We start from the raw sequence: 27991 nt of genomic DNA, 5'->3' as shown, positions 1-27991 counted from the left end.
TTTATGAGAAGCCTGAACAAATAACAAAAAAAACTCATGAAATCATTTTGTTAATCCTTATAGTGATTGCAAATTTCACCTGTGGGTTAAACAATTGGGTAGAAATAAGAAGATGGAAAAAATTTAAAACAGAACTCCGTAGCAGTTAGCGCACTCTTTTTTTAAAAAGAGTTTAAAAAAATGCAACTTTTCACACATCACCTGTTTTCATTCCTATAATGGTTCCTCGAAGACCCACAGGAACAGAGAAGTTCTCCCTCACATTCACAACACGGTCAAATAAATGATACTCTGCCAACTGGTCTGGGATCACCCCTTGTTGTTGCTCCAGTGGCTGTGTAGAGAAATAAAAACTTAGAAAAAAACAAATCCACCTTGTTCTGGAACCCAGTGCATCGAGTGTTCTGTTCTGGAACGACTCATGCCACCTCTATTCAATGTGATGTGCATGGATCTGGCATAAGTCTAAAGGTAAATTGACTGCGACAAGGAGCTTGATACCCACATCTTATTTTATACTGACCTCCAGGCATGCCAGCTAAACATGTCATTCGCAATGACATACATGTAAGTAACACGGATTTGATCTGAGATTTATCCTGGTGATTTTCTACAAACCAGGGCTTATAGCTGCCATTACCCCAGGGATATTGCAGCAATGTAAATGAGCTGGAAATCAATAACAACTTTCCGGGTGTCTGGTTATTGTAACTATGAACACTGTGGATATTCTGATATATTAATAGGAAAACCAATTAGATAAAAAATTCACTTACTCTGTATAAAAGATGTGGCTTCACAGTCACCCTCACTTTCTTGTTACTTTTCCTCTGCTAAAAAAAAAGCACAACACAAATTATTTCAGAACCTGTACTTTGCAGGACCCACCATCATCTTTTTGCGGAAACTTCCAAGAGAGTTTGCAACTCTTGATATGTGAATTCACAAGGGCAAGCTTTCCTTTTAGTGGAGTGCTCTATCAATTCATTCACATCTGTATATCCAGGCATATTTTAAAACGCTATGGTTCTCTGCCTGTATTCCTTATTGCTTACTGTTAATGAAATGTGTTGAGAATTCACTCTACAGGGTGTCCATAAAATCCTCTTACCCCAATCCCCATTACAAAACAGCAATACGAGAGTACATACGAGCTGAAACAAGCTGTCAGAGATGCATTTCACCTCGTCACTCCATCCTTGTGTTACGGAAGATGTCGCATAGAACATGGTGACAGATTATTATCAGCCGTAAAAATGATGGTGCTCGCTCACACCAATTCTCTGGGCGTCTAAATACAGTTAAACACTTGTACTGAATACAATGAAGTACTTCTAAATACAATTATCATCATTCTTCCACATGTTTCAGTTGTTGATCAGTGCATGATAGAGGGAAAAAACATGGCAATAACGGGACTTTGTGGACACCCTGTACTTTATGCAAGTTGTTAATGTTCCAGATCTGCATACAGCCCTGTGTTTGGAGGAGAGAGGGAATAAAGTGATTTAAAGTGCGCGTGGGAAAGTTTTACGCATTTAGGCTTTATACTAGGAAATACCTTGCAATTTTCCACTTCGTCTTCAATCTTTTCAACAATTGCTGAATCCAGTACATTTAGGTCGCATGATGTTCTGGATAAGCTACTGACCGGATGCATTTTCAACCAGGCAACAATCTCTTGCACCTTTTCAGCCCTGTTCCAAATTCAAGTGCAATTATGTTTAAAAATATCTTGCAAACACTCATTTAAGAACTACCCAAACAATAGCCGGGTTTGAAATGGTGAAAGATTAATCTGATAAATGCAGAAAGGAAAACTATTAACTTGATTCTTGGCAAAAAAGAAAGTACAATACAATACGGTATCAATCGTGTCAAAAAAACCTCACCCATTCTCGTCCTCTCCAGCCCATATGTTATCCTCATAAAACACATCCTCCTGGCTATTTTTAGCAACGTGAATGAATAGTTCTGGGAATCTGAAAAGAAAAACAACCTGGAGTTTATGCACTGTATTGAATGATTTTCGTAGTTTGCTCCTTAAAATATGAAGTCACTTGAGAAGCGGTTAAAACCATGGGGCAAAAAAAGATTAATTCGAGGAAAGAAACCACAAAACCGTCTCAAAAGTGGCAATCGAGTAAAGTGCCCACATCATATACATGTAATGCACTGGTGGGACGGCATGCTGATTGATGTCTTAGGTTCACAACATACTGAATTTACAATTTAGGCAAGAGCCATCTAGGGACGCAAGAAAATGACGAATTAATTTCTTAAGCAAAATGGGGGGAAAACAGAATAAAAAGAGAGCGCAAGTATAGACATGCAGTTTTTTTTAAAATCCAGAGTTAAGCAACCCAGAAATCAATTGCAGCCATTATCATTAATCGCTCGAGGAATGCCACAAGCTTTGAATGACTTTTTTCTAATTACTTTATTCAATGGGATAAATAGTTTTGCAAACAGGCTCTACAAACAGGTGAAACTAATTAATAGATCATACAATCTATTAGTTAGCTTCACTCACAAAATACACAGTCAATTCACTTCAATATATTCCATGAAGCGCTTTGAGACTTTTCAAAAATGTGGAAAGCAGCTATATCAAATGAAAGGATTATATTTATTATTATTTGGTTTGCAAGCATCACATCAGTTGTGTTGTAAGCTCAATGCTACCAGTTAGATGAAATGGAAACCACAGTTTCTTGTGTATTGTTGCAGATTAAGTGGGGGAAATAGCATATTACAAACCACAAATATTTTTAAAAGGGGAAATCTCACATGACTTCCCCCATTAGACTCTTAGCAGTCCATAGAGACTAGTCTATCACTTGTAAACATTACAATGATTTGGACCAAGGATCATCTTTGCACTGCTTACTTTGCTCACAATACACTTTACAGAAAACTCTGAAACTTTTTGAGACATTCTTCACATGATAAAGCACTACATCAAATAGAAACATCAGTATTATAATAATTAAGATGTTAAACAACTCACTCCCATCCCAATTAACAATATATTTTCAAGTGGAAGAACCAGATAAAATTGACAAATATAATGCCAGATCAGCAATACTACATTGCATGCATAAAATGCAGAGGAAACAAAACATTGAATAATGTAATAATCAAAGAGTCATGTACAGAAACCCCGTTTCTTTAATATATTTATAAAGGTTACCACACTAACACTGCTTTTTGTCTATAGTGTGACTTCCTCTTAAATGATGACTCCAGATTTAAAACTGATTGGTTCATTTTGAAACACTGGACTACAGTTTTATTTTCATACTGGTAGAGTGAAAAATGTGAAGAAAATCCAATTGTTGTAAAAATGATGCTAATTGACATTTAAAATATAATAAATTAACAAGTCAAATGTATCTATAATAGGCAGATAACTATCACCCAGGGGAGGGGAGCGCGGATGAAAAGGTAAGTGGAGTCTTCTTGGAGCCAAGTTGCCTCCAAGGTGACATGCCTAGCAATCTTCTGTGGAGGTCTTGATAGTTCAGTTCATGAGCCAGTACTTCAAGACACTCACTGCTGATGATGCCAGTCACTTTAGCAGGACTTGGGAGGGCAGGAGCAGAATGGTCATTGGGAGTAGGGATTCTTTCCCTCTGGCCCTGTTAACCCTGCAAGCCAAAGCCTTAATGAGCAGGATTCACCTAGCTAAATAAACAGCAGGAAGCTTGCAAGGCAGTGGTAAGCATTATGACTTTGGCTGGTTAAACTCCAGCAGTACCCCTGGGAGTCCCTGGGATCTCCAAGACTTGGCTCTTGCCAACACCCTGCACCTAATACACCTAATCTGGGATGAGGTAAACAGTGTGTATCATTCCAGGGAAAAAGGGCACATTCCTTTCCAAACACATGGAAATGCGACATATGTGGACCTCTCAGTCTAGTTTGGATACTCAAGCACATTGATGGGTTTCCTCATGTATCAAACACCCGGCTGACCCCGCCCCCCAAAAAATCTATAATATAAAATTCTATATATAATAGAAATATGATGAGGGCATTGTGTCCTACAGTCAAGAAGGAAAAAAAACAAATAAGAGTTTACATTGGGAAATGGCAAATTCTAAGTATCAAAAGAGCCAAAGCACCTTTTCACATAGAAGTTGTTTAATTAGTATAATTGTCTTTTACCTTTCAAGATATTCAGATAGTATCTGTTCAACTGCTGCAGAGTACAACCACTCATTGCCAACTTTCTTTGTGTAGCCAGGAACTTCTTCATTCTTCTTGTTGAATTTCAAATTCAGCCCCACGTTTGCCTTTTGCTCTCCAAGCGGACTGGCAAAAAAGAGTTAATATGAGCTACATATACAATGCAAATCCTATCAACTCAACATAATTAATTAGCAGTTAATTAATTGCACAGGAATTCTTCACCAATCCACCCACCGAATAACAGAAACCTGTATTGTGGTAATCTGTGCCAATATTTGCAGTGTTTCTCCTCATCTCTTGACAGTTTTCAAGAGCTTGCTTGGGAATTTTGGGACTCATCTTTTTTTAAAATGTGCAATCAGAGAATTTGTATCCCTTTCCTCCCCTCACACTTGAAAGGTTGGAGAGACTCTTCCAAGGTACTTGGTTCATTTTGATGAAGGGCTTTAGTAATCGTATAATTCACTGCCATTATCCGCCCATGACACTTCTCAAAATACTAAGGAATTTTTTTCCCCAGTGTCCCAGCCAAGAATCTTTCAAGTATATCATACATCTTTCAAATATATTAAATATAACATATATAATCCACTTTAATGGCTATTTGTGGGACATTGCTGTGTAAAAATCGGCTGTGTGTTTGACAACAAATAACCTGGCAGTGCACTTGATGGCAATTATTTGTGAGGTGCTTGAGAGATTTAAAAGTTATAGTCACCGTATCAAATCCAAAAATGATTATTATAGCAAGAGCATAATAAATGTGGTCGGATATCCAATACTTACTTTCTTTTTGATCCTCTGCCAATAAACAAACTCCCCGTTAACCTCGACACAAGGTATCCGCTAACTCCAAGGTGGTTGGCCAAGACATATCCAGGATTATATTTTGTGGTATATTTCTGGAAAGGAATATAGCATTAAATTTTAATTTGTGGTTGAAACAATGTGCGGTATGGACAGTTGTAACTTAGCATTCATTGCTTACATGCTGGTTTTGTATGATTCCATCCAGTTGTGGTTCACAGGGAACGTTAAACACCACACGGATTCTACCATCCTTGATAACATCAGAAGAGTCCTGAACCTAGTAAAGGTACTGAAGTTAATACAATATAATACAAATTGACATTCATTTTCCACCTTTCACAAAGGAAGGTATCCCAAAGTGCTTAACAATCCAGGCTTGGTACCCAAGCTGGGGTGGGAGCCGAGGGGTTGTGGGAAAGCGAAAGATGACTGAAAGTGCGGTGAAAGATGTAGGTCTTGAGATGGACAGTGAAACAGGTGAGGAAGGGGACGAGTTGGAGGAACTCCAGGATGGGAGTATGCTCTCTATATGCTTCCTCAGCTGAAGGATGAGATGTGGCAAAAATTAAGATATGGAGGTGGGGGAAAACACAATTTACCAGCTCTCAACAATGTTTATATAATCAGGTAACATTGAAAACAATGCAGTTAACCAATGATGTTTTTGAAGTAACAAAACTAATATGAAGGAAAATAGAATTTCCATTTATATTGCTCAGTTGGCGTCACATTTCAAACAGTGGTGCCTAGAGCCTATAGAATTTTAGAAAGCATTAACCAACCTCTCCCATGCAGCCATAGTAGGGAGTTCCCAACATGAAGACCTTAATGCTGGATGGGAACAGCTCTTCGAGTGTCCTAAAGTGCGAGAAACTGGAATCAAATGCTTTTATGTTCTGAAAAGTAAAATTGAAAACAAGAATGTGTATTAAATACATTAAATGCACAGAATCTTACGTTGCAGAAGTAGACACAAAATGACAATGAGAAAAATGAACACATTTTTAACAAAGTGACTTACAGCAGGAAAATAGAAGCTCATATAAAATGCTCTTGGCTATTTGGTTCATAGCCATACTCTGTTCTACACTTTACCTTCACAATGGTCTGGTAAGCATAAGGTAAATTCTGCTTCGACCATTCCTTGTTCAAGGTAACTTCACCATTTTGACCAAATACATATCGACGGCCAGTAAGGAGTTGTGCATACAAAATCACAGACGTTTCATTAATTGTGATTCCTTTCCTTTTGTAGTAACTAGAAATTGGGGGAAAAAATACCAAGCATGAATGTAAAGATCTTTTAGACACCTCAATAAACACAGAAGAAAATGGCTGGTTTACAAGAGATGAGAGCATCAGACAGACCAAATAGGTGCCACATCGCCAGTATATTGTTCCACCAAAGCAAACTGTACTGTTTTATATTTTAAACATCTTTATCAGATTTGCTCTTATATTCTTGGAAGATGAGATTGTTGGAGGTTTGGCCACAAAATACCCACAGTTACATCACTTTACAGTATATCCAGTGAAGCGTTTTGCGATGTCTCAAAGACATAAGGCAGAATATCAAATGCAAGGATTATTATAATCATAAAATAATGAATGAAAATATGCAGTTGCCAGAAAATATATGATTTGCATATGACATATTCCTGTTTAAACATATCAGCTTAGGGTTGGGGACTGGAGAAGAATCATAACCAAGCCCAATTCTGTCCATATTAAAGCTTACCATTATTAGGTACTAGTTATATGAATTATTAGTACTAGTTATATGAATAGGACTTATAAATGAAATATCAAACAATCCAGTGAAATATCAGACCATCATGTCAGTACTTACGATTCACTTATATTCTGTGCTTCTCTGTTCCACATGGTCTGCTCCGAGTCTCTAAGGAAAGCCACTTTAGTAGGTGGTGGTGTTTTCCCCATGTATACCTTCTGTACTCCTGGGAGCTCATCCAAATAATATCTAGACATCGCCATTAGAACACAATGGTTGCAAATTACAAAGCAATTCACATCCAATTCACACATCACACCAGTGTTACACACAGCACATAATATTCAAATATTCTGATTTAACAATACATTTAAACCAGACTTTTGGTTACATTTGAGCTGATGATGGAACACTAACATAATGTGGTCAATTATGGTGGATTCCTGTAGCATAGTGCGAAGAGGACTCGCCTCGCAAGCGAGAGGACCCAGGTTTGATTCTTGGGCAAGATGAAACCTTACGTAAGTTTCCTTACTCCACACGCCTCTGTTTACCTAGCAGTAAGTAGGAACCCAGTTGTTAGACGATTGGCGGATCGCTTTCCGGGGGTAATAATCCCTTAAAATAAATAATAATTTGGTTACTCAATCCACAACTGTTTGTAGGACATGGCTGTACGCAATACATACAATCAGGACTGTTATCACTTGTAAGACTTAAAGATCCCACGGCACTATTCGAAAAGAGAAGGGAGTTTTTCGCTGTGTCCTGGCCAATAATCGCCCAGATAAAAATTTGTCATTCACATCATGGCTGTTTGTGGGATATTGCAGTACATCCTCCTGATGTGAAAAACACTATATCAACTGTAAGGATTATTATTATTATAATAGATTACAAATCTATTAGATATCCCATTTGTGACTATCTTTTCTTGATAAAGTCACATTGCATTACCAGTTGTAATGATCAGAGTATGACCTACTCCCATCCACTACCTCTACCACTCAAGACAGCCACCAAGATATGTACAAGGTGTGCGCTCAATCACAAAGCTACTGTTTTTCTTCTCTCTTGTTTTAAAAATAAAGTGGACTCCACCTGGTAAAGAATAGGAGTCACTAAGGAACAGCATCAGCTCATTATAATAATAGTATATAATAATAATTGTTCCAATGTCATACACTTTAAGGGAGGGAGGAGGTTGAGCAAACAAAGTGGGAAATTTATAAACTTCAAATTTAGACACTGGAAACCAGATGACACAGATCTAAGATAATTCACAAAAGAACCAGAGGGGAGATGAGGAGAGAATTTTTTTTAATGCAGCGAGTTGTTACGATCTGGAATGCACTGTCGGAAAGGGTGATGGAAACAGATTCAATAACAACTTTCAAAAGGGAATTGGATATCTACTTGAAAAGAAAACATTTGCAAGGCTATAGGGAAAAAGTGGGGAAAGTGGGACTAATTGAATAGCTCTTTCAAAGACCTGGCACAGGCACGATGGGCCATATGGCCTCCTTCTGTGCTATAAGAGTCTATGATTCAAGATTAGATAGATATGATCATTAAACCCAAGTAGAAATCCACCCTTAATGCACTTCCCAGCCTTCAACTACCAACCTTCTCAAATATGTTGTTCAGCACTTACTTGGTTTCACCATCTGACACTGCCACAACCCGAGCTTCTTCGAGATGTGGCCAATTCACAAAAACAGGCTTTGCCAGCACCTGCTGAGCAATATCATCCACACTCTGGGGGAAATAAGACATTCAGCATTAATATAATCCTTGCATTTGATCCATCACTACTTTCAAAGATTCAGCTTCTTTTGAAACCTCCTGGCCATTTTATCAATATACTTACACAGTTGTTCCAAAATGAAGGTAAGAATAAAACTATCGCTTCAAGGACAAAAAACAAACAAACTTAGCATTGAGAAGTGAATATTTCAATCAAACCCAGTATTGCAAAACACAGTTCAGAGTAAAGAATGCATGTGGGTGCTTAAACTTTAAAAACATTACTGCATCACTTGGCTTTTTAAGTAGAAAACTGCTCCGATCATTCAATACACCAAACAAGCAATATCTGTTGCACAATGGAAACACAGATTTACTAAAAATGTTTTGAGTATTGGATCCGATGATACATACTTCCTCTTCTTGCTTGGGGGGTAATATTTCCAATATCATGTTCTCTCCACGACTTGGCTGTTGAAATACCTGAACGCCAGTCTTCTTGAGGAAGAACTATGGAGGGTTAAAACAATGAAGATTAGAAACATAGGAAGCAGAGTAGACCATTTGGCCCATCAGGCCTGATCTGCCATCTCATTACATCGGGTCAGAGCTTTAAACAACAAAAAAAATATTTATAGAACGTCTTTCCCATCAGCAGGTCAAGGCTTGACTCGTTAGCTAATTAGGCTGCAGCTTTAATACTGCTTGCATTCTTGGGTGCCTCTTTGTAGAAAAGACATCAAGGCCATGGAAAGGGTACAGTGAGGGTTCAGAAAGACTCTTATTGTCATGAGAGGTTTGAACATTTGGGGCGATTTGTTTTATTCTATTCTGTACTTCCAAGAATTCACTTTCAAACTAGTGGTTTCCTATTGTAACCTGTTCCAGTGTGCGCAAAATACTTAAAATACAAATTACCATTTCAGATTCAATCATTCCTAATGCCAGGCATGCTGAGAATTTAATAAGAGTTAGATGAGAGGTGCTTACCTTATGCTTAATATGATTCAGTGTTGGAAACCCACAAAAGTACAAGGAACCTTTATCAACCACACTCATAATGCTCTGGCTGGGATCGACATGCCACTCATTCATAGGGATTAATTTATACCTGATAAAAGATCAAAGCAGGATAATGAATTCTAGTCGTTGCAAATTCACAAAATGGAAATCAGATAATTAATTGAAAAATGTGCTACTTCCTATTGAGCACAAAACCCATTACCTTGCATGACATCGTTCTATATTAGGAAATTTTTCTGGCCACAATGATGGATAGTTGAAATCAATTTCTTTATCATAACAAAACATCAAGCATTCACTATGCTTATTTCTTTGTTTCTCCTCCTCTGAGAGATGCTTATTACGTAGTTCCATGGCATCCAGTAACAGTCTCTGTAAAGATTGAATTAGATTTAATTTTAGTACTTTATGGATGGATAGAGGGAGGGAGGGAGGGATAAAGGACTACAGAAGGAAACTGATACATGATGTGACAAGAAGACATCTTGAATATTTATTTTGAAATGTATTCAACATCTAGACGTAGGAGTTTAGAATTTACATTATAAAACATAAGGGAACAGTCAATTTCCCATATCTATTCTCATGGTAGAAATGGGAGCCATGTGATAGCACTCTCAAAGCGCTCACATGATTTACTATACTGTGTAGTGACTGTATATTTGTTTTAAAGCTGTATCGAAAATGGTGGATAATTCTATGGACTTGTAATAGGATGAACAAATATTTTAAATATTTTTCAATCATAAACAAAAGTGTTTCATCCCAATAACTTAGTTTCACAGATCAATTTTCAAAGAGAAAGTGATGTTACTCAATGTTCTCACCTCATCAATAAATGGTATGAGAACAACAGCTTCCCACTCCTGTGCCTTGCCATTCAGGTCAGTTCTGAAGTCTGGAGGATAGTACTCAATGATTGGAGATTCTTCATCAGTCATTAAATACTGGAGAAAGCAAATAAAACAAGTACTCAGATAGCTTCATCACTATCCTCCCATACATTCAGAGAGAGGTCTTCACCATAAGACAGTAAATATTGCCTCTTTTTGTCTCTCTATTACATTTCCATCCAGGTTTTCTCCTTCCAGACCTCTGCTTATACAATTCTGTAAGTGTCTGCAACCAGCACATCGCAAGAGTGATTGAACATTTTGCTTGGTCTAGGAAAGCTGCTGGTGGCTCAGTTGGACGAGTGGCCTGTATATTAGAATTTTTTTTCTGCCCAAACGTAAAATTACCCACGAAAAGTGAGCTGGTATCAACATCTTGCCACTCCAAGCAGGTGTTGGTACCAGCTCACGTTTCGTGATTAATTTTACACTTGGGCAATAACATTTTCTTTTCTCTCATATAAATATGAAATTGAAAGAAACTCATCCCAGTTCTTAGTGGCTTGAACTCCCAGGACAAGGACACCCACAATTTATCAATTCAGTAATAATAATCAGTAGGACGACCCAAAACTCTTCACAGGATACAATGTAAAGTGCAGTGACTGAGTTTTGTGGGCAAGCACAGCATCCAATTTGTGCACAGCAATGTCCCACAGACAGCCATGAAGCGAGTGACCATCTGGAGGAATGTTGGCAGATACACTGTGCCAAGGAAATCTTACTTTCAAAAAAAAACATTCATTTTCTACACAGCAACTCTGATGTCTCGGTCCTTTTTATTAATAACGTCCCAACAACATTAAAGGCAAATATCATTTAACTTGTCAATCTTTACCTTATAGACCATAATTTACCTCATAGCATTTCGGTAAAAGATCTTTGCTGGCTGCTGGAAGGACAGCTAGGAGCTGCTCAAATGGCTTGAAGGGTTTCCCAATGTCAAACTTGATCTTCAACTTGCGGATATTCCGAATGTCTGACAAATAAGGTGCGTAATGAAAAGGGTAATACCTGAACAATAAAACAGAGCATGGTCCTCGGTCACATCCATGACAAACTTCAATACAATGATCCAACAAAACTGTATGCTGTCTGTAAGTTAATATGTTGGTTAGATCAGCAATTTCTGCCTGTGATGAACTTGCTGATCATCTTTATGAGTCACTTACTAATTAACATCAGTACATGGCCCGATTGTAATTTCAATGAGAATTGGTGGGAAAAACGACTTCAATGATTTTTTTTTAGAAAAAAAACTCTCCATAAAGAGGATAGAGAGCCTTCCAATCAATATTTTATTTTTCACTACCTAAGGCTGGATAGTAAAAATAAGGTTTATTATTATTATCAGGAAATCTATGTTTACCCTGAAGAGGGTACAGCACAGATTTGTCCAGAATGATACCAAAGTATTAAGGATAAGATTATGAACCCAGGTTTCATAAACTTGCCTTAACCTTAATTCATCCTCGGATATGCAAAGTTTTGTAAGTGTGTAACTGCAATCTGTCTCTAGAGATAGTTGATTCAGGATATACTGCTAGAAACAGGTGGTACAAAATTTACTGCTCGGCTCCAAAGGCAAATCTCTCTGTTCTAACAAAGGAGAATTACGCAAGATTTTTTCTGATGAGATTATAGCTCTTCAGGCGCTTACAGAAAATATTCAGATGCCTCCATGCAAAAACTTACCAGCTCCAGGATTGCACACCATGGTAGTAGTAATGCAAAATCCACTGTATTGCTTGAACGTAACATTCTGCCTGTTGAGCGAGGAATTCGCTGTTGGAAGAAAACAGATCATTGTCAAGCCATTGTGAATGATGATTCGATAGCACACACGGCTCGCTCACTATGTATTTAGAAGGCAATATTCCTTCCCTTTGAAAATGACACTGTAATGATTAAACCTATAATTTATCATTTCCCTCTATGGCTAAGCTCAAAGTTAAAGTCTAGCAGTGGTCATGAGTCCACCCACTCAAGAATGTCAGAAATAGCTGACCTAGGACATATGTCTTGCCAACAAGATGCTAATAAAGGTATCAACATAGGATAATAATAATCCCTGCATTTCATGTTGGGATGGTGTCTCAGAGCGCTTCACAGGATTGTGAAGTCGAGTGACTGTATTTGTAGGCAAATGCAGCAGCAAATTGCACACAGCATTGTCCCACAAACAGCTATGAAATGAATGATCAATTTTATCTGAGGCACTGTTGCCATGACGACCAGAGAAACTCTCTTCTCTTCTTGAGCAGTTGCAATTGCATCTTTTATGTCCACCTGAACAGGCAGTCAGGACCTCAGTTTAACATTTAATCCGAAGGACAGCATCTCAGAGGTGAGAGTGCTACCAACTGAGCCAGGCCGACAAGCAACACGACACAGAGACTCGCATTCAAACCTAGTCAGATATTTGCAATCTGATGCCCTCCCCTCCCCCTCCGCCATACACTTGGGAGGAATTTAGCCATCTCTCCGCCTTTCCCATATATGTCAACTACACTTCCTGGCAGAGTCAACTACAAGAGCAACAGGGAGTGTCCTCGAAGTGAGTTTCTTGAACCTACTGTGCCCTTTTTCCCCCCTTTCTTCCTTCACTCCCCCTTCCCCCCTGGAAAGCTTGACTTGCTAAAGAGTTTACTTGGATGCCCAACTGATTTGTATCCCTGGAAATTCAAAATCTGGAAACAATCTCAAACCCCACTGACCTATAAAAACACATAATTAAATCACGTTCAGTTTTAGACTGGAGGCAAAGTTACTTACTCAGAAACAACTTCAACACCCATCTTGGACATGTAATAAACTCTCTTGTATTGTCTGAATTCCGTCTCAAACAAGTCATCTTCATCTTCAACTTCAATGTCTGACACATCTAAAACAGGTTCATATATTACAATCTGCATGTGGATTATTCACTGCACATTGGGAAACCCAGCTATGTAACTCACCTGAACCCAGTTACATTGCTACACTGACACAGCTGCACTAACCCAACTTGTTGTAAATTGATTCCAGGATAAAACTCTTCTCTACAACAGCCTCGTGCTCTTGAAGTGTCCTGTACTGGTGGCTCATTGTGGCTTGGCACAGAATATAATATTTAATCAGAACACTTTTCAATATATCATGATTAGGATTTGTTGATTCAAGGAATAAAGAACTTGACAAAGTCTTTTCACATTAAAACATCTCAAAGGCCTAAAAACAACCATCTTTACATGTTTTACAGCGACTTTCACATCAGGATATAACCAAAGCGCTTCACAGAATATACTATAAAATGCAGTTTGTTGGCAAACGAAGCAGCCAATAGGCGCACAGCAATGTCCCACAATTAACCAAGAAGTAAATGAACCATTTTTATTTGTGGGATTGTTGGCCAGAGCACTGGGAGAAACTTCCTTTCTTTTTGAGTAATGCCATGGGATCTTTAAAGTCCACCTAGACAGGCAGATGGGCCCTTGGTTTAACATCTCATCCAAAGTAAATTCTGTTAAATGCAGTGCTTGCTTCAATTAGGCAAACACAATAGTCATTTTGTGCAGAGCAAGGTCCCAAAAGAAAACCACTGTCTCAAATCATAGCTGAAACAGATCAAATAACAATGAGTGGATATGCATTGTTTTTGGAAACGTAGGCCAATTGTGGAAAACTACATTTTGCTGAGCAATAATTACTCAATAAAAAGATCCGATATCTAAATACAAATAGTGAAAGTTGCTTGCAATGTTTTCGATGTGGCTTACCTTTGTGATTGAGTTCATTGCTACAGCTTGTAGAGGGAACACTATCTGCTTCAACATCGTGGTCACTTTCATCTAACGCAGCTAAAAATAATGAATCATCTGGGACCTGAAAATAAATGAGGCATTACCCGGTTTTGGTCTCTCTCAGGTATACCTCTTTGGAGAAGCAGTGTGTTCTCTTGCAGGTAGATATATAAAGTGGGGAAAAAGTAAGGCAAACCTTGTTTTTCTTCTTGCATTTTCTGGCTTCCTCTGCTGCAATGCCGGCTGCCTCATTGAGGTACTTCGTCCCCACTTTACTTTCAAACCACTTTAGATCAACGAAAACTTCACTGAAATGTTCACGATCAAACTGCAATCAAACAGTCTCGTGTTAGGATTTAACTCACTAGTATCGACATCAACAGCGGAATACGGTGTCACTGGCAGAATTATTGAGTGTTTTCTCTACACTGCTGCATGCCCCACTAGAACATCATTGAAAATTGGGTTTCTCAACTTTCAGTTTCTCAATGACACGGTTTCACCATCCTTGTCCCCCTAAATATGTGTGTTGTGTGTTATTTATTGTGGAGTCCTGTAGCTCAGCGATTAGAGCACTCGCTTTGCAAGCGAGAGACCGGAATTCAATTCCAGTCAGGGCGAAAGCTTGGGCAAGTTTCCTTACTCTACACGCCTAATAATAATCCCTCCAAAACCAAAAAAAAAACAATAATAAATTGGTCATTTTCAATCTATGACCGTTTGTGGGACATTGCTGTGCGCAATTGGCTGCCGCGTTCGCCCACAAATATACAGTCAATTCACTTTACAGTGTGTTCTGTGAAGCACTTTGGGACATCCTCCCGACGTGAAAAGCGCTATATCAAATGCAAGGATTATTATTATTATTATAATGTTATTATTAACCAACGGGGAAGGGGTGGAAGGGGTGGGGGGAAGAAAAATCAAACAATCACTCAGGGTTCCTGCTCTTATTAACGATTACGTGAATCACACGTTCCTGTGAACTACAGGGGAGTTGCAGTTCATCTCAGTTCAAGTCCCCCATCCCCTCCTTGCAGCTCACAAGACTGTGAAAGAAGTACTGGAGGGTTGACAGCATTTCTGTAATGAGTCACTCACTGCTGATAAAGGCGAGGGGTCAGGAGAGAAAATTGGGACTGTTTCCCAAAACACAAGTACCAAATCAGGCAGGGGAGGGGATAAAGTTACAATTTTGTAAACAGAAACTTATTTTTAATTTTGTAAACAAAATACAATAATTGGCAATCAACCTTCTGTGCTCCCCAAGAACTACCAGCAGTTATGGAAAGGCTATAGGCAAAGGCCAGAGAAAAAATAAAGCTTTCAAATAAATAAATGAAATAAAATATGCTTACCTCTGATAATTTTACAAGATACTTCTCAAAGTGCTCTAAGTTTAATGTTCCACCTTCATTAATATACCCTGATGAAAAGAAAATTACTTTTCACTACACCTGAGCTATGTGCATGCGTATGAAATCACATTTGAATAAACTGGACATTATTTACTGCATGGCCTACTGTGTTTCATTCACTTACCTCCAAGGGTTGGCAGGACATCAATGTACGTTTTGTACAGCAAAGGCAGTGCATCATGATTGATGTGTAAATGAGGTAGATGAGGAATAAAATCATTACCGACAAGAAACCCCATCAATATCCAGTCATCAATTATCCTTTCGAGGTCAAACTCAAAACAAATTTTGTCCTGTTAATGGGGGATTAAGAAGAAACAGTTTACTTGAATCTGATCAAAGTGGGTCAGGAAATGTACAATTCAATCTTGTAAATTCTAAATTACAGGGCAATTCCATTATAATGAAGTCCTCTGAGACCAATAACTCGCTTACAAACAAAGCACAAAAAAAGGGCCAATTTCCAGGTGAATGAGTCATCACTGATGTCACTTTCTATGTGCTGTTCACGTGTGCAACAATTGCATCATTAACTTATAAATACAATGAGTAACTTTACAGAAACCTCTGTGAACGCCCAATAGACGATTGACGTGGCTTGGCACTTTATCAAACGATTAAAAGAAGAGCCGCTGCCCTTCCATTGCAAAGTGATGTTGAAAGTGCTTCCTGTGCATAATGTGGGTAATGTGCAGGACGTAATGTCAGTGTAAGCGGATGACCCAGAAGCCGGACACTTTTTAACACTGGCGAATTGCTACAACAATAACTTGCATTTATATAGCACGATGGGGTCTTGGAGTGCTGTGCAGTGGCGAGGTTTGTAGCCAAAGGCTTTTATACAGTTATACAATTAAACTTTACTTCATAATAATCAGGTTCACATGACAATTCAGTAAAAAGCCTTTTTTAAACGCGCTGGGCAGTCAAGGGTTTGCGCCCGAGCTGGGGGTTTGGAATCATGAGGGGTGGAGGCCAAGGAGGATGGCAGTGGGAAGAATACTGAAGGTACGGTCAAAGAGGAATGTCTTGAGATGGTTGTTGAAGGAGGCAAGGGTGGAGGTGGAGAGGCAAAAAAGGGCTTTGGGATGGAGTGCCAGAGTGGGGGCAGAAAAGCTGAAGGTTTGACCGCCAATGGTGGGGCATGCAGGAAAGGAGACACGGAGCAGGCCCGCAGAGTGGAGAGCGAAAGGTTGGTTAAGAGTTAGTAGGTCGCAGAGGTACAATTCAAATACTAACCCGAATAGGTGAAAACTCATAGTCAATGTACTCTCTCATTAGGGACAGATGAAGCAAGTGAAATGTGGTTTCTTCCACTGCAGCAATCCTATGAAAGGTGGAACCATCATTATCAGATATTCATGCATGAAACCTAACTCAAATCAATTACTAAACAACATCAAGAATAGAGAGGTTGCTTGTTCAGCAAACAGATATTACAGTTTACCGAGTCACCAAGTGTTGGGATACACATTTATAGTCAGGATCCCACCAAGCAAAATGGCCAATCTTAACTTGGCATTTTATGCTGACAGGACATGAAATGGAATGCTGGCCATACTTCTTAATGGCTGGTTTTAAAGCAGCAATGGAGACAACCTGGAAAGTCATATTTGCCAGGAAAGTGCAACGCATAAACGTCCAAGAGAAAAGAGATCAAAAATAACAAACAAATTTCAATTAAATAACGTCTTTCACGTCAGGAGGACTTCCCAAGGTGCTGGATGGTCAAGGATTTACACCTGAATCCTTGTAAAAATTAAAGTTACAAAGAGAGAATAAAAATATTGCGGGCATTGACTTTCACTATAATATAAATTTACACATTCAGCACGTTTCATTTCAGGAGGACATCCTAAAACCTTAAGAGTACTGGCTGGGCACTCAAGCTGTGATGGGAGGGAGGAGGCTAGGGAGAGGAAAGATGTCCGAAAGTATGGTCGAAGTAGTATGTGCAGAGACAGACCTCAAACCATAGAAAACTAATCAAAACTTCCTACCTCCTCTGAGATTTCTTGCCACCAAATCGAACTTCTTCCCTCAAAAGGGAAAAATTTGGTTCATGGCTTGTTAATCCAAGTATAATCTACAATTGAAGACAAATATCAGGTGTAAAACTGAAGTATAGAAACTGTTTTAAAACGTGTTTTAAAATCTGATCAGAGGCAGTGCTTAGGCAATATGCAATACATACCAAATCAGCATCCAGTCCATACAGACAGTGTCGTGTATTGGGATCATGATCAGGTTTTAATTTTTCAGCTCTGATGAATTCCATGATTTTGTGTTCACCCTCTCCTGGGGTCTAAACATTACAAGTTTTCAAAAAACGCAGAACATAGGAATGAGAAGCAGAATAATACAAACACAGATAAACATATAATTCTATACTGCATTCTCCTTGGCCATTGTGCAAATGTCACTTGAATGCCCCAAGCTAAACACAATCAAACCTTCTTCATTATTTTGCTGTCAACTGTGTACAGAACTGAAACACCCTGGCAGCTCACAATTTAGAGAAATCAAACATAGAAATGACACTGTTGTTACAGGTTAAGTTATCAGAGGGCAGAATGTTTGGCTACGAAACACAACTGGTTGTTTGCACCTGAATAACTCGTTGCTTGCATCCTAATGAATTGCTACACGTTCAACATTCGCTGTCATTTCTGTATGAACTTAATTCAAATCAGAATTTATTTTTGGCACATCTGTCATGTGATTCAGGTGGACATGAAGGAACATGGAGTTATCTCTCTATTATCCACTATTTAAAAATAAATTGGAGTTTTCCAATACATTGCTGTATTGTTGGAGATGTCGTTCTTTAGATGAGACTTTAAACCAAGATCCCATCTGCCTGTTCAGGTGAAGATCAAAGACCCCATGGCACTATTCAAAAACAGAAGGGCATTCCCACAATAAAATTGTGCCTTGGCTTTATAGTTGTTTGCCTGACACTACTGTGCCCAAATTAGATGCCGTGTTTGCCTACTTAAGTACTCTGGTTGTTGTTTAAAGTTGTTGCTAACAGTCACTAGGCTGAACAATACATTCTGTGAAGGTCTTTCAGACATCCTCCAAGTGAAAGGCACTATACCAAATGCAAGGATTATTTTACTCTATTGTTGTTTTTAGGACCTGCTGAATTTTCTTCCATAACAACATTCAATCCATTTTTAATTAATCTCTTTCTCCAAAGTACTTTGAAACGTCTCTTTTACATGAACGGCACTGCATTATATAAATGTAAGCTGCTGGTGAATGTTTGTACTGCATAGACAATTAAGCCTATATATTACTTTATTATTATTTCACAAGGAATGTACTTTTTGATGACTATGTTTCCCCCCCCTAAATCAGGCATTCCTTGAATCTCCCACAGCAATGAGTTTACAGCCAGGCAAAGCTTGGACCAAAGACAAGTTTTGATGACCATTCAATTACTGAAGGAGTCAAGTCCCGTGACAGTGATTCAGCCACTGATGTCTCAAATAGGCCACCTGATTGTCACTAAGGATCTGTGGGCAATGGCATGAGTGCCCTTCCTTGTACCTTGTGGATACAAGGTCTGACCCCAGCTTTGGGTTGAATATTTCACCAATCACTTCATTGAAGATTTGCACAGGGGTGGCAGAGAAATAAAGGTCTAGAATAGTTACCTCATGCCCGGACAGGTATACAACCACACCCTGCCAGGACCTATCAGTTGAAATCTTCGTGTTTACAAAATATTTCAGCTGTTCTTGCAGCCTGGCCATAAACGCAGTCCCTGAAAATTCACAAGGAACAGAATATGCAAGAAACAGAAGCAGTTTGGGTTCTAGATCTTACTAAGAAACAGAATAGACAAGAGAGGAAATTCAAAATTAATCCTTGCTTATTAACTATTAAAAAACATTTTAATAACTGCCTAAACCTGACCATTACGAAACACTGAACCACCACTATTTCAAAGCTATCAATCCAAAATTTCACAGCTCTGCATTGCTGCAGGTGCTGTGTTGTCCTTCAAATGAGAAGTTAAACTAAGGTCCCATTTGCTTGTGTGGAGTTTCTCTGTGTGTGTCCTGGTCAACAATCTTCCAGATCACCCATAAAATACACAGTCAATCAACTTTACAATACATTCTGTGAAGTGCTTTGAGACATCTCAACAACGTGATCAGGTGCTATATCAAATGCAAAGATTATTATTATTATAGATTACGCATTCATGGCTGTAGCTGGAATTTTCTGGTGAAAAATAGCTTTGGTGTTCAATTTACCTGCCAGTTATTAACCAGAAAGAGCTTTCTTCCATTGCCCCATCCACAGCTGTTCTACTTATGAAGTCTGAGATCAAGCTGACTTCTATATTTAAGTGCTTTTTGGCATCTATCTAAAATATGAATGAAGTGCCTGTGCTTTAACTTAAACTCAAAATTTGGAAGAGTGTGAAATCGAGAACAAAAATAATTCCATCATCAGGAAAATGGAGAAACTGGGCAATGGATGAACTGTCACTGGGTAGTATGTAAAATCGACTTTGACTTTGTGTTCAAAAAGTGTTTGAATAATTCTTTCAATATTTAAAGATTAAAAGGAGTAATGGGGCAAAAAACAAAATCTTGTAAAACAAGTCTGTACAAATCATAATAACTCCTACTTATTAATGGAAGTGATGGCTCATTATATGAGCATGATATCTGATTATAACTCACTCTTTTCACAATCAAAGTGTTGCAAGCATTTAAGATGTCCTCTAAAACAGAATTTTAAATCAGAAGTAAATATGTTCAAAGGGCATATTTCCTCTGAGATAAAAAGGGATACTTTTATCTTATTCCAATTTATGCCATACTAGGGATTTATTCATTTCCAAATAAATTATGCTGGATGCGAACACTACAGTAACATTGAGATTTGAAGAACAATGAAGGGAGACTAAATTAATACATGGAATTGGGAATATAAAACGGTAATGGCTGGCAAACTTGACCAGCTAGTACTCCTTACCCATTTGAGATTTGGCTTGCAGAGTTAGCAGTAGTTGAGTGGGAAGAATCCCTGCTCACAGTAACTGATCTAATCTCCCCTGTCGAAATGCTAGATTGGCTGCTCGTGCCCTGGAGTACTGCAGACCCACCTGGCTCAGAAACCAGACTAAGGGGACCACTACAGAGGGTTTACTCAATTCTGACATTCCATTACCAAGTGTGTCACTTTGGAGTCAGCTCAGCTCCACGGAGCTCCTGTTTATCTGTCCCCCACCCCCACCTCCACTGTAGGACTAAAATGAAGTTATTTATAAATGCACTTTTTATTTAGTTGAAGCAAAAAAGTGGTTATAAATTGAGTGTTACCTGGAGTAATGCAGTTGGAATCAAACCTTGCTTCTGTAGGAAGTTTTTCTCCTTTTTCCAACGCCTTTTTAATTTTCTCTTCTGCTTCCTTTGCTGATCTGCACTTAAATAAATTAACACCGTGAACAGAATCAAAGATAATTTCACTCCAAAGATACAGTCAATCCACTTTACAGTATATCCTGGGAAGTGCTTTCAGACATCACAGCTACGTGATAAGGCCCTATATCAAATGCATGGATTATTATTCATTTAATTCCAAATGAACACACGAACATCTCAGAAACACGCAGCTAAGATTAGAAACAGGCCCTGGTATGTGTCACTGAACAAGAAAGCACAAGAAAGCTCAAGGAAATAAAATATTCATACGTTCATGCATAAAAGTACAAGAACCAGCCATAAAGGATGATCTTAACTTTTCCAGTTCCCCATTAAAATTAATAAATAATCCTTACATTTGGAACTCCCCACCCCCAACAGGAGGATATCTCAAAGCACTTGTGGGCCAACAGGGCAACCAATTTGTGCCCAGCAATGTCCCACAAGCAGCCATGAAGCAAATGACCAATTTTTGAGGGGGGATTATTGGCCAGGACACCGGGAGAGAGTAACTCACTTCTCTTTTCAAATATTGCCATGAGATCTTAAACTTTCACCTGAACAGACAGGACCTAGGTTTAACGTCTCATCCGAAAATGGCACCTCCAAATATGCAGTGCACTCCCAGCTCTACACTGGAGCATCAGCTTACACTGTATGAGTTCCCAGTGAGGAAGTCCTGACGTGGGCTTGAACCCACAACCTTCTGACTCAGAGGAGAGAGAGCTACCAACTCAGCCAGGATGACCCACAAATCTCCAACAAAGTGGAGGAGAGTAAAGGCGGAGGGTGGAGGGATCCTAATAGCTTATCAGATAAATATTCCTATAAAATACAAAACAGCAAATCTGAACCATGTAGGGAAGGTACAATACATGATCGGCAGTTTGTGCTGAGGTACCCAAACACAAGCGCTCGCACAAAGGATTTAATTGGCTTCTGAGTGAAAGGGGGTGGTTAAGGTGCCTCTTGTTCTTGATCATTAGGTTCCAAATGGTCTGTGTAGGTCTTATACCACAGCATAGTTTCTCGTCCAATATCCTGGCTTCTGTGAAGTGCTTTGAAACGTCTCAACCGCATGATAAGCACTACATCAAATGCAATGAAGATTATTATTAAATTATTTGCAAGTTATTTTATCCCCTCCTTTAAAGTTTGTTGGATAACCGGCTCCCAGATACCACCTTTGGAAAGGATTCTAATGTCGGGTTTATAGTATGGGAGCGATTTGTTATAATTACCAGAGGCAGAGCCATTCGAAGCACAAAACATTTAATTAATTGAATGCATCATTACAGCAATCCCAAAAGCAGGATAGCATCCTGCATGGACACAACCACTCAATGGTTTAACTGTATTTGGACAATGCTTTTTCAAGTTATTACTGTGAAGTTTCTTTTTGCTGTTTGGCTGTGTATGTCAGATGGGGAGGAAGGGAAAAGAAAATGCTCTTACCTAAAACGCCTTCCACGCTGTTGATTCATTTTTGCTCTTGGAGCCACACCATCGACTGCCATAAAAAAGGTCTTTTTGGGTTTAATGATGCGAAACAGAACTTCCACATAGTGGAAAATGTCAGCAAATATCTTTTCCTCAGAGATTCGAAAGTGCACATCCTCATCATTTGGGTGAGAACACTGATGGATAATTCCATTCATATCCAGATAAAGATTGTCAAATTCCGGAATCTGCCCCATTTAACACAGAAAAATGCACAATTAATGAACTGGGTTGTAAACGTTTAACATAAGAAAGAAATTATACAAAATTCACCATCAAAACGGCCTAAGATCTAATCATTATTAAAACCTACAAAAAGGCATCACAAATCAATTATTCAGAAATGTTTTAGCTTATCTCATCTCCAGATGTACCATTTTGACCGTGTTTAAGGTCATCTTTCCCCTCCCCACCCTCAACTCGGGAGCACAGCCAGTGATGTTGAGGGCCAACGTGAAAGTCCCATTATAAATGTAAACTTTATTTAAATTTGTGAATTAGCAACTGCATGTCTGTCCTGTGTACAACATTAACAATATTTTAGTACTGCTTGAATCACATCTATGTATTCCTTCACCAGCAGAATTTGGAGGCAAATCCAGGGAAATTTATGTCCCTCTTGTGTCTCCCAGGGTCCTGGCCAGCAATCCTCCAGATAAATTGGATATTCACTTATATGGCGATTTGTGAGATCTCACTGTGCATACAAATTGTGCCACAAACACACTATCAATACACTTGACGCAATGATCTGTGTAGCATTGAAATGTTGATTTTAAAGGTGTTGTATCAAATGTAAGGATTATGGCATTACACATCATATAAAAATGTTGAACAGTTGATTCAACAACAACAAGATGACATTTGTATAGCGCCTTTCACGTCGGGACTCCGCTAAAACGTAAAGCTAATTATAAAGACGTATATATTTTATATACGTTTTGGAAGTGTTTGTTTTTCGCTTGCTCTAACATTTACTGTAGAACACTGAATGCTGACGTTGCAAGACTTGGGAGTGCTAAATGCTAATGTTTTGTGCCTGATTGGGAGAATATTTTCTATGATGACTATTCGGTAAGAAATGTAAATATGACCCATTAACTTTTCTTCCTCTCAGCAGACTGAATACAATTTCTTCACATAAATGGTTGTGAAAGAACACCACCCCCACCAAAATTACATTTATAGAGCGCCTTTCACGTCTGGAGGACGTCCCAAAGCGCTGAAAGTGGGCAATACATGCTCCTGAACACTAAAAAGGTGAAATCAATTGAATTCTTTAAAAAGTATCTGTTTTTGTTGCGAAGTGAGGATATTAAAGTGTAAGGGAAAATGGGGCTGAAATATTTATTGAAATGATGTAATAAATTATGGAACAGATAAATGATTTCCTCCTATGTTGTACAATAATAAACTTTCCCTACAACTAATCATAATTGTATAGTCCTTCACGTAGAACGAGTTTAACAGCAACAGACAAAACTGGTCGGTTCCCCCTGATAAGGCTTATGTATTGAAGCACAACTTCAGCTCCTTGTGACTTCCCTTTCGCTGGTAACAACACAATGATGTTCAGAAACATCCGTGGAAATTACATTTGAAAACAAATTGCACAGGTGCACGATCACAATGATAAGTGACATCACAAAGCAACTGCCCGTTTTGGCTAAAAAGCCAACGTCAAACATTTCCTCCCTGTTGAAAACGTGCAGAATGACATAACCAGTGGCACGATGTGATAAACTAGCTCCCTCCACGAGCGAGGTGGAATGACATTCGGTTCAAAGTAAAGAGCTCTCGAAAACAGTAAAAAGTACAGTGCTGCGCAGTTTACGCGATTTGATGGCTGTAGCCGCGAACACTTTAACGTGCGGGTGAAATCAACGCGCAAATATGACGTACAACTACAACTCGCGTTTGCATTTTATTTTGCATTTTCCATAGCGGCCTGCAGTACGGGGCGCAGCGTCTCGGAGGGGTTGGTACGGACTGCGAACCGGAACGAAAATGAGGAAAGGAACCGGTTTCCCTTTTGCCTTGCCTGGTGATCTTAACACTGGGTTTCGGAACAAAATTGATAAAAGTAACCCACCCAGGGAGCGCTTTTAAGTGTTGCGGGACGAGGCAAGGCAGAGAAATGTTGGGCTCCGAGGGGCCACTTCAATTCTGGAATCTTGTGCAAGAGGCTCAGCCGATCAGGTTCAAGGCCGTGGCTCGTCGGTCGGTCACCGCCGTCACCAGCCAATCCCCGAACACAACTATTCCTCTTAAAACCACACGTCCCCCCGTCCTCGTCCCCTCTTCGCCCCCCCACCCCGGGACAGGACGGGACGGGACGAGGCGGATGGGGGTAACGACGGAAACCGGTGACGGAAACCGGGCAGCAAAATAAAAACAACAAAGAAGTCCAAACTTCGTCCCCCATCACACGCACACACACCCCCCCCGCCCCCCCAATCACCCCCCTGCCCAACCCCCACCACACCAAACCCCCTCCCCCCCCAAAAAAAAAAAGACTAGACCTTTTTATTTCTTTTTTTAAAAAAAAATCATTTATAAACCGCCTGTAAAAAAAAAACGTTTAACCATAAAGCCTGACACCCCCCCTCTTCCCCCCTCCCCACACCCTGGGTGGGTGGGTGGGGGGGGTGGGGGTTGGGTTAAAGAAGGTAAATAAAACCCAGGGACCCCCCCCCACCCCCCACCCCAACACCCACCACCACTCACAGGGCCCGCGAGGACAAGGGAGGCCTCGGGGCTCTCTTACCTGATGTTCCTTCACCACTTGGCTCAGGCACGGGTACCGCTCGCTTATCCAGCGGTAAAACTTGGGGACTCCCATGTTTTCCTGAGGCGAAGGGGGTCAGAGCCGAGCGGTGAGGGGCCGCGGTGCGGGGGCTGAGGCTGGGCTGGGGCTGGTGGGGGGTGGCGCAGGCCCGGGCCTGGCTCTCTGGCTCTGCCTCTCGCCCCCTCCCCGAGGCTCTTGCGTCGGTCGCGACGGCAGCGGCTCTCTCTCTCTTCCTCTCTCTTCCTCTCTCTCTCTCTCTCTCTCTCAGCCGAGGCTCTGCTCCGAATCTGTCTGCAAAACGCGGCCCCCGGGGTTTCGCTTCGAAAACAAACCGACGGGAGTTTTTGCTCGTCCGCCCGCGGCTTCACCGTCAGCCAAACCCCGACTCCGTGTCCGCCGAGCCCCGGGACTCGGTTCCCCGCTGCACCGCTCTGCTGGACTGGGTACAACCCCCACTGCCGTCCGGGCTCCACCGCCCCTCCTGACTTCAGGTTCCGGAGGTCATGGCCCAATTCATGTTACATGGACCATCATTGTCTGTCTGTGTGTGTGTGTGTGTGTGTCTGTCTGTGTGACTATGTGTGTCTGTCTCTCTGTGTGTGTGTGTCTGTCTGTCTGTCTCTGTGTGTGTCTGTCTGTCTGTGTGTCTCTGTATGTGTCTGTCTGTCTGACTATGTCTGTGTCTGTCTGTCTGTCTGACTATGTGTGTGTCTGTCTATGTGACTATGTGTGTGTCTGTCTGTCTGTGTGACTATGTGTGTCTGTCTGTCTGTGCGTCTCTGTGTGTGTCTGTCTGTGTGACTTGTGTCTGTCTGTGTCTATGAGTCGTCTGTCTGTCTGTCTCTGTCTGTCTGTGTGTATACATATAAATGCTTGTGATATTCATATACCCATTCTGGATTATTAAGAGACAGGTTTTTTTCTCTCCCTGGGGCCTGGCCAACAATCACCCCCCAAAATAAAATTGGTCACTTGTTTCATGGCTCTTTGGCAGTGGGCCACCGGTGCGTGCAATTGTGCGTCCCGCGTTTGCCTTCAAATGCACACGGTCATGTCATTTGAGAGTCAATCCTGCGAAGCGCTTCGAGACGTCTTCCCAACATGATAAGCTGCTTGCCCCGAATGCAAGGATTATTTGTTCTAATTATCGAACAAAACCAGTTTTAAGATTTTGTTCTGCGAGAGAGGGGTGTTGTCTTTGTGTCTGATGGTCATTCATCACTCACACAAAAAGAAATTCTAACCGTTTCTAACAATGAGACTTCTGTTGTCAATAACAATGTGACAGCAATTGCAAACCTGTTCAAATGCCCATGGCTGCGGCTAGGTGAATTTTTTTGTGTGAGTGGTTACCATTAGTCACAAGAACAATCACTGGAAATTAGTAGAAACTTACCTTAGAAATTAAAAGCAATTATAGCCCACATAGAGCCGTCAACAGGAAAATGTCAGGAGAATTCCGATTAGAACTATTGAGACAGATCCCAAACTCATTTAAACACTGAAGCCGTGTTTATTTTTCACACTCTGGCACATCAAAATAATCTAAAATAGCTTCTCCCAGGGTCCAGTGCATAGACACACTGTAGGTCATACAGAAGACAAGATAGTTGCAGGCTTGAATCAAATTGATAAACACAATGAGAAGCCTGATAACCACAGAACTCGTATCATGCATGTATCACTGGCTCTTGAGCTGCTCTGGGATTGATAGTTGAGGTCAATTTTTGACCCGAGTGACATTGCCTCCGAATCTTTCAGGAGAAACTGTATTTTCATTTCTGAACATTCTTGTCTCTGGTCAGCCAAACGTTTGTGGTTCCTTCTTCAGGGAGACTTTCACTTTTTACTATCCTCCACAAAGACTGGTCTGAAAATGTTTTGCAACAGTAGCATGTTAAGCAGACATTTATTTCCTAAACCCATTTCAGCAACAAGATAACCCTGGATTGTTACTGAGTAGCAAATTGGACTGAGGAACTGAGAACACGGAGTTTGATTCAAGAACACCCAGGGATTTCTTTGTTACTCCCAACTTGTTTCAAAGTTTCAACAGTTTTAAGCAAACTGAGTTTTGTTATCTCAAATATTCAGAAATTAGAACACAACTATCCAAATTACCAAAAGACAAGGAACATCGAACAAACATTCCAGTTGTAAACATTTAAATTTGCTATGCACTATTTTTGTTTCTGTTCAGTAGATGTTGTGGGGCTGAACATTTGAAGGGAAACTTCAGCAACTTCTTGTAAATAGCAGGAAAAAAATGAATCCTTGCTTATTGCATTCTTCTCTGCTTGCAGTTCTGAAATGAGATCTACTTGCAGATTTTGTACATTTGCTGGTTCAGATACTTAGTTACCACACAGATAATCATAGTAATAATAATAATCCTTGCATTTGATATAGCGCTTTTCACATCGGGAGGACGTCCCAAAGCGCTTCACAGAACACACTGTAAAGTGAATTGACTGTATATTTGTGGGCGAACGCGGCAGCCAATTGCGCACAGCAATGTCCCACAAACAGACGTAGATTGAAAATGACCAATTTATTATTGTTTTTGGTTTTGGAGGGATTGTTATTAGGCTCTGTGTGGAGTAAGGAAACTTGCCCAAGGTTTCGCCCTCTGCCTGGAATTGAACTCAGGTCTCTCGC

At 40.0% G+C, this 27991-nt stretch overlaps 1 protein-coding gene across 6 annotated transcripts in view; it reads right to left on the bottom strand.

The window, feature by feature from the left end:
• xrn1 (5'-3' exoribonuclease 1) overlaps positions 1 to 25401 on the bottom strand; it is a 42427-nt gene extending 17026 nt beyond the window's left edge. For 4 of the 6 annotated variants that reach the window (XM_042339026.1, XM_042339025.1, XM_042339031.1 and 1 more), the window contains exons 1-29: positions 25313 to 25401; positions 22501 to 22733; positions 20944 to 21041; positions 19261 to 19370; positions 17793 to 17903; positions 17599 to 17684; positions 16838 to 16925; positions 15723 to 15891; positions 15539 to 15606; positions 14377 to 14508; positions 14157 to 14262; positions 13174 to 13282; positions 12094 to 12183; positions 11256 to 11412; positions 10333 to 10452; positions 9708 to 9877; positions 9473 to 9593; positions 8897 to 8992; positions 8391 to 8494; positions 6854 to 6985; positions 6100 to 6262; positions 5787 to 5900; positions 5183 to 5281; positions 4981 to 5096; positions 4171 to 4317; positions 1893 to 1982; positions 1562 to 1697; positions 777 to 833; positions 202 to 334 (exon numbers count right to left, since the gene is read on the bottom strand). In XM_042339026.1, the coding sequence (XP_042194960.1) occupies positions 202 to 334; positions 777 to 833; positions 1562 to 1697; positions 1893 to 1982; positions 4171 to 4317; positions 4981 to 5096; positions 5183 to 5281; positions 5787 to 5900; positions 6100 to 6262; positions 6854 to 6985; positions 8391 to 8494; positions 8897 to 8992; positions 9473 to 9593; positions 9708 to 9877; positions 10333 to 10452; positions 11256 to 11412; positions 12094 to 12183; positions 13174 to 13282; positions 14157 to 14262; positions 14377 to 14508; positions 15539 to 15606; positions 15723 to 15891; positions 16838 to 16925; positions 17599 to 17684; positions 17793 to 17903; positions 19261 to 19370; positions 20944 to 21041; positions 22501 to 22733; positions 25313 to 25387 (3430 nt within the window). In that variant the 5' untranslated portion in view covers positions 25388 to 25401. The remainder of the gene's footprint in view (positions 1 to 201; positions 335 to 776; positions 834 to 1561; positions 1698 to 1892; positions 1983 to 4170; positions 4318 to 4980; positions 5097 to 5182; positions 5282 to 5786; positions 5901 to 6099; positions 6263 to 6853; positions 6986 to 8390; positions 8495 to 8896; positions 8993 to 9472; positions 9594 to 9707; positions 9878 to 10332; positions 10453 to 11255; positions 11413 to 12093; positions 12184 to 13173; positions 13283 to 14156; positions 14263 to 14376; positions 14509 to 15538; positions 15607 to 15722; positions 15892 to 16837; positions 16926 to 17598; positions 17685 to 17792; positions 17904 to 19260; positions 19371 to 20943; positions 21042 to 22500; positions 22734 to 25312) is intronic. The other 2 variants (XM_042339029.1, XM_042339030.1) reach the window with 1 other exon arrangement.
• Between the last annotated feature and the right edge of the window lie 2590 nt (positions 25402 to 27991).

Source organism: Callorhinchus milii, unplaced genomic scaffold (genome assembly GCF_018977255.1).
Source record: "Callorhinchus milii isolate IMCB2004 unplaced genomic scaffold, IMCB_Cmil_1.0 Scaffold11, whole genome shotgun sequence".
In the NCBI taxonomy this organism is placed as follows: domain Eukaryota; kingdom Metazoa; phylum Chordata; class Chondrichthyes; order Chimaeriformes; family Callorhinchidae; genus Callorhinchus; species Callorhinchus milii.
Note: the sequence above shows the minus strand (reverse complement) of the source record. Positions and strands in the feature narration are given on the sequence as shown.